The sequence below is a fragment of the Dermacentor silvarum genome, chromosome 4 (assembly GCF_013339745.2).
Source record: "Dermacentor silvarum isolate Dsil-2018 chromosome 4, BIME_Dsil_1.4, whole genome shotgun sequence".
NCBI lineage: Eukaryota > Metazoa > Arthropoda > Arachnida > Ixodida > Ixodidae > Dermacentor > Dermacentor silvarum.
In genome coordinates this window covers 184425805-184442051 of record NC_051157.2, presented here as the reverse complement: position 1 = coordinate 184442051, position 16247 = coordinate 184425805, and the positions used below count along the sequence as shown (strand labels likewise).

Genomic DNA, 16247 nt, shown 5'->3' with positions numbered 1-16247 from the left:
TGCATACGAGCGATTCTGTCACTATTCACTATGCATGGACAGAAGATGAGAAGAGGTCCATGACATAAAGGCGCCTCCGAGGTGCAGCTAAGGCTTGGAATCTGTTCAAAGGGTGTGCGCATCCAACCTGGCCCAGCTGGAGCACAGCGCTGCTCTCTGCTTTTAAGCAGAGAGCAAGTGCCAAGTGCCTGCCAAGTGCCATTGATGCTCGCTTTGTGCAGATGCGGTCACACTGGCAAGCTCCAAATGAAGACATAGCCGAATAGATTTACAAACTGCAGCTACTTCGCACCTGCGACCTTACCTGGGCTTCCCCAGCTGCCAGCAGTATGTAGTAGATGGCATCAACGTCCCCACACGTCATTGTCCTGTCCATGCATGCGTTAGAGACAGCGCCGCACACTTTCGTTTGCAAGGCTTCAGTATTACAGGACACAGCTAGATGGTGTCAGGCTGCCACCACGCAGCTGTTTGCTATCCTGCAGCTCCCCTACTGCAATGTGGATGCTCTCTCATTGGCAACTTTGGCTGCAGCTCTAACAATGGGCTGCATGCTACAAGACAGCAAATGCGATACCAGAGCAGCATGCTGCCACTGCTGTTAGTTACCGTCGACGGTATTGGAGAATTGACAGCGCTTGTGGGCACGGGCATTGAGCGTTTGGCACTGCTTTGAAGAAATGCTTCTTTCACTCTCCAGCCCTGGACTCGACTACCCTTGCAAAGCCGGGTGATAGTGTACAGACGGCAGGCACCACTGACCTGTGGCAACACACCACCACTGGTACAAAGTGTACGTGCGAGGTCGCTGCCTTTCAAAGACTTGCCTGCCGACCTTATTCTAGGTGAGACTACATCCTTTCCTGCGACGTGTAACTGAGCATTGAGGATGGTAAAGTTAAGTTTTGCTCCACAACCTCATCGCCACCAACTGAGTCACAGTGAGGTGGGCCTTCCGGCAAAAAAGACCCTTTCGAGCAATCCTGAGCAACATAGCGTCCTGTTTTCTGACAACAACACACAGCTTCCCGGTCCCGACTTGCTTGAGCACCGCATTCCGACAGACAGCCACCCACCTATATGTGCACCACTGCGGTGAAATGCTGAACGCAAACGGGCTGTCATAGATAAAACAAGTATGCTAGCTGCCAGCGTGATTAGACCGTCGTGGCCGCACCTGTCGTCTTGTTCACAAAAAGAACAGCACTTTGCGGTTCTGCTTTGACTATAGAGAGCTCAGCAAGCATACTATACTGGACTACTACCCACTGCCTCACATCGATGATGTCACTGATACAGTACAGAATGCAAGATTTTCTTCATCGTCACATCTGCGGGCTGGGTACTGACAAATCAATGTCGCTAAAGAAGACTAACTCAAAACCGCATTCCGCACACCACCAGGGCTTTACGATTTCAACCGTATGCGATTCCGCTTACAAATGGCACCCAGCATGTTCCAGCACGCCATAAACACTGTGCTAGCCCGCTTAAAGATCACGGCTGCGTTGTGTACCTCGATTATGTCTTTGTTGTCGGCACAACCGAAGAACACCTTTGGAACCTAGAAGTTCTTGGGAGGCTCTACAACACCGGATTCCAACTAAACAGAGAAAAATGACAATTTTGACTGATAGCCCTCTCGCATCGGGCTTACACCACCTCTAAAAAAGGCGTCTAGCCTCTCCCTGAAAGGATATCCCCCAGCTGTTACAAACTTCCCCACTCCCACCTGCATTAAAAAACTGCAGTCATTTTTGGCCATCACATCTTGCCTATGAAAGTTTGTTTCTAAATTCACATCCATAGCTGCTCCCCTTACTGACCTGCTCAAGAAAGGAGTGCAGTTTAAATGGAGCCAATCACAGGAATCTGCGTTCCAATCGCTCAAACATCAGCTCACCAATTGTCCTGTACTGAGGCACTTCAAGGTATACTGGACCACATAGGCGCACATAGACGCTAGCCAGGTTGGGCTCGGAGCAGTACTTATACAGCACGACCAAGACGCTGCTGAGCATGTCGTCACTTATGCCAGCGGAAAACTGTCAGATGCTGAACGTCGCTATCACTACAACGAGCTGGAATGCCTAGCCGTTGTGTGGAGCGCTGATGACAAATTTAGACACTATCTGTTTGGTCACTGGTTTACGGTTGTAACAGATAATGCAACAATTTCATGGATGTTGCATGAAATAAGCTGCATGAGGCATAAGTTCCCCTGCTGGATAATACAACTCCAAGAGTAAACACAGCTCTAGGAGGGAACGGAGTTCCATCTCGTTTCTTCATTACAAGATATATACTGTGATATTCTGTGAAAAATTTGTTGTCGACGTCTCTAGCTATCAGTTATGGTTTTTTCAATATTCCCTGCCCCCCAATGTCCCTGCCCCCCAGCCAGGGGGGCAGGGACGGAAGACACTTTGCCTATTCCCGCTGCTGTATAGCTCCACTTTCTACTCTGTTCATTTCATGATGCTCACTGTTGCCCACAAGCTTGTGAGTGAGTGCATGTGTACATTTTATTTCCTCTTTCATGGATCTTATATCATATATTAAAGCTGCACTAGCATTCCAATCATTTTGCCCGACTAACCACTCCAGTTAGCATTAAACTTCCGCTCACTAGTGCATGCAATTTAAAATATACTGACTGATATATAGTTTTCTTTAGATACATTCTCGGAATATTAATTCATGTGTCCAATGGGTAGGCTACAAGGTGCAAATAATGTGTGCGGTACGTCTTCAAGAGGCCCGAGGCTAACGGTCTGGCATGTTAGCTTAGCTCAGAATACTCAAAATGCATGATATATTTTATTTTGTCCACTACTGTATGTATGCAGCTGTCCATGATAACTGACATGATTCCTACAGAGGTCGAGTGATTATGGAAGCAGGCCGCCCTCTACAAATACGAGTAGAAAAACGCTATGTGGGAGATTGCGCATGCATTCACCAACATAGAGAGGTAGAGTGAGCTGTCACTCACCGCCATTACGGGGAGGGACGGGCACCACGGCGGGGATCATTTGCACGGGCACCAGTGTGCTGCCCTCCATGCTTCCTGCCCTCTCCACGTGGATCACCATCTCCTGCTCGCCTGGGATGATGGGAACAGTGAGCACAACCCTTAGCGTTGTTGACTCACCGACTTGAAACAATGATGTCAAACCAACAGAAACTCCCCAGCCCAAAAGGCACACACTTGCAGAGGTACCAGAACTGATTAGCTGTGTGCAGGAACCAAGCAGACCAACAGTCCCGCAACACACACCAAGCAATTTACATGGTGTAAGAGAAGGAAAAACCAGTTCCTTTTTTACGGATGTCAAACGGTGCACGTTTAATCCCTCTGCTTCAGAGATGCGTGCTGCCCTTGTGGCAGATGAACCCGGTGAAAGGCAATTTGTGTGCTCAAGCTGATGAAGACAAACACAAGCGATCACAGTGGTCTAGTACCATGTAAACACGCACTGGATTTCAACTGCACTAACCACTGTTATCATGATTCAGAGAGACAGTCATTCTATACTAGACGCATGGGATACACCACGGAAGGAAGACCTTTCTCCCAGCAGTAATGTTGCTCTAAATCATTTCGGCCCATACCTTATGACATCACAAGCAGCTACAGACAATGCTGTGAGAACAATGCAAGTGGTGCAGTCATTGAAGTCTCACCCTGCACGTTTTACAGTGCAGTTGTTTTCGATCATTAAAAGCCATCTCCACGTTGACTCTATTGACCCTGCAAAATAACTTGGGATGTCTGCTTTTGGAGTTCTAATTATAGAGCAATACTATGGGGATGAAAATTAATGCAGCACGCTCTTGCATACAACACACAACTGATGACAAGAGAAAATTGGAAATTTCTCCGAAAATTCAAGCAAATCGGATATTATTGTTCTTTATAATTCCAGCACAAAAACTTGCAAACTTTTCATGTTTGGCAATTTTCCAAAATGTGCCACTCAATATTAAAAAAAGAAAAATCCTGAAAGAAACTCGTAGTTGCAAGACACATAAAAACATTGCCAAAAAGAAGACCCACTTTATAGCCTCTTGTTCGAAAGCCACGATGGACTTTCTTTTTTTGTTTGCGTTGCGTGCTCGGGTATTTACGTTTTCATCAACAAAGTTCTGTATATAATGCATAGAAAGTGTGAAAGCCATTGAAAGCCATAGAAAACAATATTTAGAGTCTCAAAGTCAGTAAATCGTACAATTGCATAAGCTGCAGTTCCCACCTTGTCTTGGTAAAGATTCTTTCTTGCTGAAACAAAGGTATCTGCTAAAAAAAATAAGTTTGGTTCTGCTGTATGGAGGGATTTCGTTATGTCATAAAAAAAATGCCCGCCACATGAAAACTTTTGTGGAAATCCACTTCATAGCTTTGCTGTAAAAGGGTTACTGAAGGTGGCAGAAAACAAAACATATGCCAACGAAGGTGAAAAATTATTTAAAAAGTACATTTCGGCCCCCACATGGGAGCCTTGTTCACAATGTAGGGGCCCCTCATTGTGAGCAAGGCTTCCGTGTGTGGACTGAAACATCTTTACATAACTTTTTCACCTTAGTCGGCATCTGCTTTGTTTATCACAGCGATTTTTCCCAACCAGACAAAATTTCGTCACACTCTTAACTTTATCAGCGCTACTGAAGACTATTACAATAGCGTTCACTACCACTTAATCGCTTTGTCTCACACTTCTGCCATAAGTTTGTCACAAACCATGCAGAGTGAATGCAAACTACTCAAGACCAACATTAACCAGCTAAAGCAAATTGGCCTCGATCTCTAGACTTTGTGGCCCATTGCTCATGTGTATAAAATCATCTCCACCTCAATTTGGATTGCTCGTCAAGCAAAGTCGGGAGGTGCGCTGTACTGCATTTGCACCATTTGGTGAAGCAAACGTGTCTTATAAAGCACCATGGTAAACAAAGATACAGAATTAAACTCTAGGGTTATACGTCCCAAAATCATGATCTGATTATGAGGCATGCCTGGGGTTCTTTATCATGCACTCAATGCATGGCACACAAATATTTTCCCATCCCGTCTCCATTGGAATGTGGCAGCTGCAACCAGGACTGAACCCACGACCTCGAGTTCAGCAGTGCAGATCCACATCTATGATACTATGATATGATACATGCATCACGCTCAAGTACACATTGTGAAAAGAGTTGGCATTTAGGAACAACTGAGCGTCTGAATTTAACCTCACCGAAAGCAAAATTTTCTTTGACCCAAAGGTAACAAAAACCTCGAAAGGAAATTACCTACCATGTGCTTAGCTCATATGGTCGAGCCACCACCCCGGAAAGGCAATGGTACCATATTCAATCCCCAGGCCACTATATCAGCGCGGCTTAGACAATCTGGTGAGACGAAACCGAATGTCGCCTTTTCAAACGCGCACAAGATTGCGGCCCAGGTCAAATTATAAAATGAAGCATTTCCTTGATGACTTGGCACGTCTTCTCGGCCATCCCCAGAGCATAAGCTGTTGCTCAATAAAAAAAAATTTGGAGGACACTTAAGCTTCGCCTTTAGAAGTTGAGCGCGATAGCATTCAAAGATCCCCGACTGCTTCTCACGCCTCCCAGCAACTGCAGCTTATGTAACCGTAATGTTTACCGGGAAACGCTGGTGGCGAACGCTATGCACGAAGGCAAGCTTTCCGATAGAAATGCGGCCTCTTGCGTGGGCCAATCACGGAGGTGGTGCACAGCCAGCGCCAAAATAATTACATAATTTTTGGTTTCTGTTATTGTTTTGCACTTGTAGCGAAGAATACGAACGCCATAGCGGGTCACGCTCTCCAGCCCTTTATAGTGGGTCGATCCCTCCTGCGCTTTTCTCGAGAAACGCCGCTCGTGCTGAGAGCTCGGACCTTTCAAACAACGGACGGCCCAAACGGCTGGTGTCTAATAAACGCCTTTACACACTTTTAATATTTTAACCTCAGAATATTTAACATAAACGGCATGCGATGTTTTGTTTCATGACATTTGTTTGTGGGTTTTCATTCTCAAAATTCCATGGGATAACTTGGTTAAGAATGTAAGACAAGGTATGAGCAACTTTAGTGATAGGATGGTGTGGCAATATAACCCACATATACCGCATGTCATATAGCAAGGCGTGGAATATACATATACCTAACTATATACAGCAATTTTCGCTCATGAGGATGCCGGCACTGGACACCGACACGGGATTTCCTGCGACATGGGGTCCTTAACTGCTATCGTGTTAGAAACGGACATTTGTATATCCAATGGCTGGTTCTGAACCTAGTTTCTTGAGCACAGCATCCTGTGTTGCGCTGGGGAAACAGAATTGAAATTTAAATTCTCCAGTTGGAATGGAAGGTCTTTAGCTGGATGACTTCCAGATACATGATCCAATTTCAGTCATTCTCTTAGCATCTCGCTCCGCACTGTGAATGCAGTTTACAATGAGCACCAACTAAGAAGACATTGCAATACCCTCCTGAACAGAACAGCTAAACGTGGATGCGCAATCGTGGTGCTGTGTCACAAATTATGACAACAATACGAGGTGCCTTTTGTACGACAGAATGGACACAACCTCCGACATAAATAACATGTCTAAACTGGTCCCTAGCATCGACCGACCATTCGCGAAATTTGTAAGGACCTCTTGAAGCCAGAATGGGGGACCTCGTGCCACACCACACGGCTGCAAAGCAAGCGTTAGCACCAGTATGTGTGCTAGATGACAACAACAGTATGTGTGCTAGGTGACAACAGAGCTAGTGCGTTTACAGTGTCGTATGAGCATGTTCACGCACTGTAGTTACACGACTTCTGCAAGACTCGATCTGTACCCAATTTTTAGAAGCTGGATGGGCTACAGGCTTTTCACAATGCCCATCTTGATCAAAAACCGTTTGCAAAAATCTAAGCCAGCAGACATGCGAGGCGGTTTTCCAACCAAAAACCTCTGGTCCACAGGGTACATTTCTCCAAACGCAGACATAACAGTTTCGTACAATAATTACTAGTGAGAACTCTGGCACTAACGTTCACGCGAGCTGCAGGCGGGGCGGTTCGGCCAGCGTGGGAATGATGGTTAGTACATGGATTTGCCTAAACTCCTTCGTGACTTCAGAAACTCATTTTAAACGAAGTACTATGTCATAAATCGTTCACCGTTAAAATTGTTCAACGACACGATTCGAACACGGGGCATCTCGTACAGAAGCCCCATTATTAAAGCCAATACGCCACAGACACATGCATCGACAAGCAGCATAGAACACCTTTATACAACTTTCTCGCAGGCAAGCGAACGCATCCAGACACTTGGTATGTTTTGATTTGGCCACCTCAACAGACTGAACTGCTGCAATTAATAGCAATTATGCAGGTTCATAGGGTCTTCTGCATTTATACAAAGGTATAAATTGCTTTGAAATTTAAGGCAATAAAGGAAGACAAAAGGCCATAAACAAAGCCAGAAGAATGTCTCAAGCCACAAATCCCTGTACTACCAATTATTCCCATGGCAGCTGGACGATCGAAACACCAGCAGAGTTCCCTGTGGTAACTGTTGTAGGAAACACTATGCTTACAGAGTCTGTGGTCAGAAGTGTTTTTTAGTTGGAAAATGCCTTTTGTGCACATGCGCATCAACATTTTTGCAAATGGACCATTATTCTACCTCACCACTACAGATTGGCTTGAGCGGTTCATAACTTTGTTCAATACAAATCAAAAGTGAGCAACAATTAACATTAAGTAGCCTCATAACTTCCTTATACCCGTGTCAAACGGGCACGTTTGGAAGGCCTTCCAGTCGACGGCCTTCAAAACGCCACAACTCTATCGACTCAAAGGAGTTGTCGCGCTGCTACACGGCACTTCTTAAAGGCTGTTCAGTGGTTCAGGCGTTTCTCGCAAAATTGTGTGGCGCTGCGGATCTTTATTTTCGTTTTCATGTCACCAAAAGTTAACAACATTAAAACCACTTAAAAGCACTACCTAATTTCTTTTATGTTTGTTTATACGGCGAAATGGCAGCGATATGATGGCCGCCTGCAGCACGTGGTGTAGAGGGAGAGTGTACTAGATAACATGGAGAAAGGAATGAACACAAGCACGTCGCTGTTGTCGAGAGTATGTACAGTTTGCACATATCAAGTGGCTAAAATACTTTATTGAATAATTAATAACACTCATATATAGTATTTTTAGAGCATTTTGGTTCGATCTGTTTTTTCTAACCATGAGTACGAGCACACTGTGACGAGAGGGCACGTTCGCTTCCGTTGCTCAAAGGCCATCGAGATTTCGATAGAGTTGTAGGGTGCTCCGTTGACTCAATAGACTATTGACTCGGCGGCCTTCGAAACCGCCCGTGTAGTAGCTCGAACTTGACCTTTGAGTCAACTGACTATCCGTTAGAAGGCCTTCCAAACGCCCGTGTGACAAGGGTATTACTTTCCAAACAAATATCTGCAGTCAACAGTTACTCAAGTTCGAACGAAAGGTTCACCACAGCGAAATTTCAACCTGCTCTCAATGCGCATGGAGCACACATAAATCACTTATGGCACAATTCGTTCCATTTAAAAGAAAAGCAATTCGACAAGCTGGCAAAAGTAACGAGTCTAGAGTTACAAATTCTAAATTTTTAGACATCTCCCGGGACCACATCAGTGAAGTTTTGTAATGAATGCCAACACGTAAGTCCGAAATTTTAAATGAATCTTCATGCCTTTTCGATCACTTCGTTATTATTTTGCTTATGATGTATACAGGTCATGCACTGCGGTTTTTCTCGTAGTGCAATATGCAAGTGCTGAGCGGGCACAATCACACCAATAACACACGAAAATATGTAGTTTCATTGCATCATTAAGGAGTGAAGTTTTACATGTGGTTGCAGATAAGTACCACATGCTCCAAGAGACACTGTTGACAACAGTTCTTTACCTCAATCACACAATGCATTTTTGATCGCAATTGAAAATGCCTAGTGTGACCCCCATATGACTTATAATGTGGTTTTCAGTGGGATGCCCCACTGAATGAGCCCCTGTTTGGTCTTTAAATAAATTGCAGTTTTATTGTAAATAAATCATTGTGAATGCGGCAATGTTTCTGCTGCACATTCTACCAGTGCACTGAATGACTGTAGTGTGAAATAACATTTATTGGAAGTGCGCCAGCTCTTAAAATTTTTTATTACTTTTGTTGCCAATAGTTTTGTAAGCCAACATACATTAACAGCGACAGGTGTAGGGCACCGACCTTTTCAAAATGTGCTACCTTTTGAATTTGCAAGCATTAAGTAATGCCAGTGTCACGCGGTGCACTTTCGATTGCGACCAAAATTTTTGATCGCGATGGGCTTTTGTATTAGACTTACATTTCACTTTGTAACCTACCATCAATTGAAAATTGCTTTTCTAAAGCGGCGTTTCATAGCTAACAGCTCCAGCATAAATATGTTTGCCAAAACTTTATTGAAACTATTAATTGTGACATTTGTTACACATTACACAGGGTAGAGTACCACTCAAATAACACAAACGATCAGAACACTTTCCCAGCAACACATCATTTTAACACTTTCGAAGGTACATTTCGTTTATGTCAGCAGCTCGAATGAAGCTCCCTCGGGCAGGACAGATCGAAAGACTGTGTGTTTACCCGCGCTTTGCAGCACGACACAGGCCGATTGGTACACATTCGTTACACAGCAGACCGTGACGACGGTGTCCGTGGCGTATTTTCATTGGTACCAAAATATTTAATGATGTGGACGAGTGACACGCACAGTGCACAACGCTTGCACACGGGAACTGTACCACGGTCACACCGGTCGCACGACTATCAACACGCGACGACCAACATGGCGTCCTGAGCGCCACCCGAACCTGCCCGAACCGACCCGATACACTCGCGGAGTCCTCACCTTCCATGCAGACGCTCAGGAGTTGCGGCTGCTGATCACTCTCCTCCATGATCGAGACGTAGGCCGGATAGCCGAGCTCGCAGTCCCGAATGAAAGGCACAGGTGCAACGCTTGCTCGCGCACGTTTCCGGACACGAGAAAAGGCCCAGCGAGCGCCTGCTCCGGGCGGGTGCAAACGAGCGCTCGCAGTGGGCGAGCGTAGCAGAACGCGGCAGGCGCGCGTTTAGCGACCACTGGTGGTACCTGACGGCTGCTCGGGGCCGGAGTCGTTTCAGGGCTGTTTCCGAACGCGGTCAGCGGTGCAGCACAGCACCGGTGGGCTGGATAGTGCCCGCTTCCGGCGTAGTCGCTCCTGCCCATAGCATTCTATCTGTTCGAGCAGCGAGTGGGCTCTCTTGTTCCCCTTCTTTGCGTCCGCGAGAATCTTTCGCACCGAAGCGTGGTGTATGTCCTCGTGATAACAACTCATCACCTTTTCTTGCTCGGCCAGTCGTTGCTCGAGCCTCGTACACTTCCAGCGATCGTACGCGACCTGCGTTCGGAGCTTTTCCACGAGCGACGACAGTCGGCTTGTTCGGTCATCGCTTGCGATGTTAAAGCGCTTCTGGTCAGGTTCGTCGTAAGGCGCACTGCGGGCTTTGTCCGCGCGTTTTGCCTTCACTGTTTTTCGCTTCTTCGGCTTTCGATCTCCGCGAGGCTGTTTTATGGCGTTCGGCGGCGGGTGATCTTCGAAGACAGTCGGCACAACGCCAGGAAGGAGTCGCTTCAAGCGGCAGTGGGGGCTGTAATCTTTGGGAAGAAAGTGCTTGCCACAAACGACGGTCGTCGCCGACTTGTCATTCATGACGAAGTTCTCCAAGCCAATGCTTTTTATCCACCGCAAGCGCAACTCCTCGTTTACGGGGAACTCATGAAAAGAAACCTTTCTTGTCCTCCCGCTGTCCGATTTACAGAAAGGGACGCTGCAATACACCATTGGAGATCCGCGCGGCACACGAACGGAATATTAATCGAACGTCGCTACCACGGCAACACATCTAAAACTACGCCAGAACATGCTGCCAGCCGACTCTCAGCCGTCTCAGAAGCGCTGGCAGCTGTCAGCACCGAGCTAAAACCCCTATATATAAAAAGTAGCGCCATCCACTTCTCTCCTCCTCCGTTCCACTCGCGCTCGGCGCGACCAGCGCGATCGAGGCGCGATATCGACAGTGGCGCCGCCTGCGTCGGGCCTGCCGTGGCAGACGACAGCTAACGCGCTACCACAGGAAATCCGAGGAACACTTCGATCGCGCCTTGCGGAGAAGTTTTTGAGGCGCGATTTTGCTTCGTCAGTCAGTAACTGGTCTTAATAATGCCGTTTTGGAAGTAGCAACGCAACGATGCGAGACGGCGCAAATATCAAGTGTGCAGCAAGCGTTTGCGCACGCCGGATGGTAAACAAAAAAAGCCTTTTGCCCTCGCCTTGTCGGTTGCGGCAACTTAAGGCGCAGCAGCATGCCATCACAACGAAGTTCTTGTCCATAACACGTTTGATCCGTTTGTGCGTACAGCACTTTCGTCGCACAGGCCCGAGAATGGCAGCCGGAGCGCGCTGGAAAGAAAAAAATATACAAAAGCGCAACGCGTGCTTCCACGTGACACGGATTGGCCAATGGGGGATGATGATAAGTGGTTCTTGAGGGAAAAGGGAAGGTTGGCGCTGGGGGAGCGGAGGAGGCTGGGGCGACAGGAGGCGGCAAGGAGGAAACGCGGGGGTGAGCGCGGTGGCGGCAAGATCTAAGAATGGCGCTACTTTTTATATATAGGGGTTTTACACCGAGCGCTTCGTTGGCGCCCCCTATAATAGAAATACGGGCAAGCAATACGGGCAATATTTCTCGCCTAATTTGATTCTACGGCGCTTAGCACGAACGCGCGCACACACGTACAAAAACCCTTAGGTTCAGGATCTGGATACTTTGCCTGCTTCTTTTTTAACCTGGTAGCCAACTTCTGCAGCACAGACAGGGATGCATTCAAGATTACCGCATTTCTAAGGGGAAAGCTTTAAATCGTTACTCAAGCTTCGCGTCGGAAGCTCTTATCTATTTTAAATCAACAGAGAATTTGTTTTGCTTGAAATTTATTCTGCATAGAATTTGATGAGGTTCGTTGACATGTAAGGAATAAAATCTACTTATTGTAGCAAGCAGATTTTTTCATTCAGATCGTCATTTTTAATAACCTTTTTTTTACAAGATTGCTAGACATAAATTGAAAACTTAACGAAAAACTAAAGCATCAAAACATGTGTAATTCAGTAGTAAGCATAGGCGGAAAGTTTTCATTTTTCTGGAGAGCGAGGGGGGGGGGGGGGGGGCCCGACCAGCTTTTCGAAACTTACCCATATATATATATATATATATATATATATATACCCTCTGTTAACAATTTTGTATTTCTAGCATTTTCTAGGCCGCATTTCGATGGGGGCGAAATGCGAAAACACCCGTGTACTTAGATTTAGGTGCACATTAAAGAACCCCAGGCGGTCTAAATTTCCGGAGTCCCCCACTACGGCATGCCTCATAATCAGATCGTGGTTTTGGCACGTAAAAGCCCATAATTTATTCTATTTCTAGCTTTATGGCGAAAGCAATTATATCGACACTTAAGGCAAATTGTCGCGGTTGTCGTCGCCGTGATGTTCCTCATTAAATTCAAAAGCCATATACATGAGCGACCCATACCCTGTGGGTGCGGGAAAAAGCACGTAACAGTGAGCCGAAACGGATGGCGGCTTGATGGCATTATTTCCCACGTGCTCAATTTTCGGGTTAGTTGTAGGTCACATAATCAAGCACGAATGGGAAGGAGAGCACGCGTCTTCTCCTCTAGCCCTTCCGTAGCTGTGACTGACTGTGCGCGGCTGACGCTTATGGGACCCGCGTGCCATATCTAATTGTTGGTAATCATTGGTGGGTGCAATGATAAAGGGCAACTAGGGATGGCTGCTGACTTCATGCGCGCTGTCTTCCTTGCCGGGCTGTCTTTCTGCGCCCCTAGTGTTGCAGAGTTAAGAGATAGAGGTCATCGCAATTCACTCACAGAGGCCGTCAGTACTGGACATAAAAATAGGCAGATAAGATGATGAATCTAATTTTCAGAGTTGCAGTGAATCACGCGTCTGTACGAACCGTTCGCCTCCGCTGCCGACGTTCTTCACAATGCTTGCGTTGTGAAAGCGAGTGCTCGAGGTCATCCAGTGAGGTATTTACAGGCTTACATGGTCCGTGCTTACTATGTCCACTATGTTCACTATGCTTACTATTTTAATTTTAGGTGAATGTTACTACAATTTATATGGTCACTATAACTAACGTATAGACTCGTGTAAGGGTCGCACTTTTTCGTCGCGATTGTGACGGGCCTTTCATGGGACCGGGACATTTGAGCTCATTTTTCCAACTACGAGTATGAAATTCGCCGTAAACCTCCGCGATCGCCTCCTCACGAGATCCAGTAGTGACGTGCAAAAGTACGCTGCGCGCAACAATTCGCTGTTGAGCCGATCAGAATCAGCGCACGGAACGCGAGTGCTTCTTGGTTGGATGCCTTTTTTTTAACTATTGGCTGTCAAGTTGGGGGTGCGGTTCTTACACGTATTTACACGGTAAAAATCTTCCTTTGTGTAATTGTCTTCCACTTCGCTATCACTAATACTGCTTTGCCTTCCCGACCAAACTGCACTCTTTTTTTATTTTTTAGTACTTTGAGTTCGAGTATAAGCACTGCTGCGCATGACTTCTAGACTTCTATTTATTGTGATTTCGAGTGAATCCGGCTTGGCATCATTTCGGTTACTGAGTGAATTCTATATACAAGGTGTTTCAGCGAACAGTTTTCAAAATTTTTAAAGGTGGCCCGTGGCAGATAGTACAATTCTAGTTCATGAGCTCGTCTACTCGAAGAGGCGGGCATTACTTGCACAAAAATTGAAATGCGTGATCGACTACCTAACAAAATTAACCAATTAAGTTTTTAGCTAATTACTTTATGGCCCATGTTGCAATTTACAAATTCTAGCCGTGGAGTGCGGATCCACTTTGAACTAAATCTCAGGCTGACACCAGTGTCGAGATATTAATTCTCTAACTTTGCGGAGAAATACATTGGCGTGCCAGTCACTTTCTCAACAAAACGTCGTTTTATGCATCAAATCAAAAAGGAAAAAAAGAACAAATTATGGGATATTACATGCCAAAACCATGATCTGATTATGAGGCACGCGTAGTGGAGAACTCTGGAATAATTCAGACCACCTGGGATTCTTTAGCGTGCACTTAAATCTAACTATACGGGTGTTCTAGCATTTTGCCCCATCGAAATGCAGCCGCCGTGGCCGTGATTTGATCCTGCGACCTCATGCTTAGCAATCCAACACCATAGCAACTAAACAACCACGGCGATCAAGCGCAAAAGTAACTGGAACGACAATGTATTTCTCAGCAATGTTTGAGAATTAATATCTCGAAACTGGTGCCATCCTGAGAATTAGTTCCTAGTGCATCCGCCTTGCGAATTCCACGGCAAGAATTTGTAAATTGCAACACGGGCCATAATTTAATATGTTAAAAACCCAATTGGTGATTTTTTTAATTAGTCGATATGCATTTCAATTTTTTGTGCAAGTAATGTCCACTTTTTCGAGTAGACCAGCTCATGAGCTAGAATTGTACTATCTGCCACAGGCAACCTTTAAAAATGTTTTGAAAGTGTTTGCTGAAATTTATGGCCCCTGCATGCAAGAGGCGATGTTTCCATCCCTAATGCATAAATGTTGTAAATAATTAGAACTTTTTTTAAATTTTATTTTCTCGCCAGTCGTTAGCATTGCCTACTGGAAAGAGAATCAATATTGAGACACTTATTATTATTATTATTATTATTATTATTATTATTATTATTATTATTATTATTATTATTATTATTATTATTATTATTATTTGATTTGTAAACATATACACAGGAAAGAAAAAGCGAGAAGCAAGGCTGGCAACTGCCACCAGAAGGGGCACAACGCCTGCCTACTCTTCAGAAAGGACGAGAGAAACATAGAAGGAAAGATAGGAAGGAGGGAGTGAAGGAGGAAAGAAAGGAGCGAGATGACAAATCTCAAAGAATAAAGTATAACATACAGTAGGGCCCGTACCTGCATGGCAAGCTACTAAAGAATGTAAAATAAAATAAATAGTTGCTGAGTTACAAACGTGCCCCTAAGTTCGTTGCTTCTAGAAAAGTAATGAGAGCACGATGAGCTTGATCACGTCGAGGCGCACAAACACTGGGGTATAAACATTCATCTAGAGTCATACACCGCAGGCCAAGGAGATGGTAATCCCTCACTAGCGATATGAGTTGCACACTCAAAGCGGGACATTCCAATATCAGGTGCTGAAGTGTCTCGCAGCCACCACAAGACGTACACGATTGGACTGGTCACACATCCTTGTCTGTATAAACGTTCGTGCACATTAACACAGCCAACCCTTAGCTTGAGTAGTTGCGCTCTAGCGCGACGAGGCAAGCCTTGACCACGAACACGCGGCGAGAACGTTCCATTTGCGACGCGCTGGTCTGGATGCTGCTTGAGTAGGTGGCGACAAATCAGCAGACGAGCGTCATCAAGCTTGCACATAATCTCAGGGCAAGCACAGTCGTTATGAGTGCAAGTTGAAGCCAGTCGATCATCCTCTTCATTTCCGGTGATCCCTACGTGCGAAGGTATCCATTGAGCAACGAGAGATACCCCACGTGATAAAATTTTGTTGGCAGAGTCAGTAATGCTGCGCACAATTGGGCAATCAACATGACTGCGTTGTAATCTGCTAAGGGCAGCACGGGAGTCTGTAAATATGAGAATCTTCGGTGTGGTTAACTCCTCTTGCACGTATTTCAGTGCAACTATAATTGCTGCTAGCTCCGCAGTTGTTGACGAGGCTGGATGCGGTATATGAAATATACGTCGTACTTGAGTTGAAAGGCAGAAAAAAGCTGCAGAGGCGCCTTGACCGTCGCTGTGTACAGATGCATCTGTAAATACTTGAAGGTACTCTAGAAATCTCTCGAACATGTGCGACTGAGCCAATTGGAATATGGCCGAAACAGGCATATCAGACTTTTTGTGGATGTCAGGGATTGTAAGGTAAATGGGCAGCACCTGTTTGGGGATATCTTGTGGCGGCGAAGGCGTAACTGAAGCACCATGTTCAGAAAGGTCAGTAATGTTCATAAATAATGC

General features: G+C 45.7%; 1 protein-coding gene across 6 annotated transcripts in view; it reads right to left on the bottom strand.

The window, feature by feature from the left end:
* Positions 1-11049, bottom strand: part of LOC119450843 (trichohyalin) — a 33515-nt gene extending 22466 nt beyond the window's left edge. For 2 of the 6 annotated variants that reach the window (XM_037714336.2, XM_049666278.1), the window contains exons 1-2: positions 9965-11049; positions 2996-3106 (exon numbers count right to left, since the gene is read on the bottom strand). In XM_037714336.2, coding sequence (XP_037570264.1) covers positions 2996-3106; positions 9965-10013 — 160 coding nt within the window. In that variant the 5' untranslated portion in view covers positions 10014-11049. The other 4 variants (XM_049666279.1, XM_049666281.1, XM_049666280.1 and 1 more) reach the window with 4 other exon arrangements.
* Positions 11050-16247: the final 5198 nt, after the last annotated feature.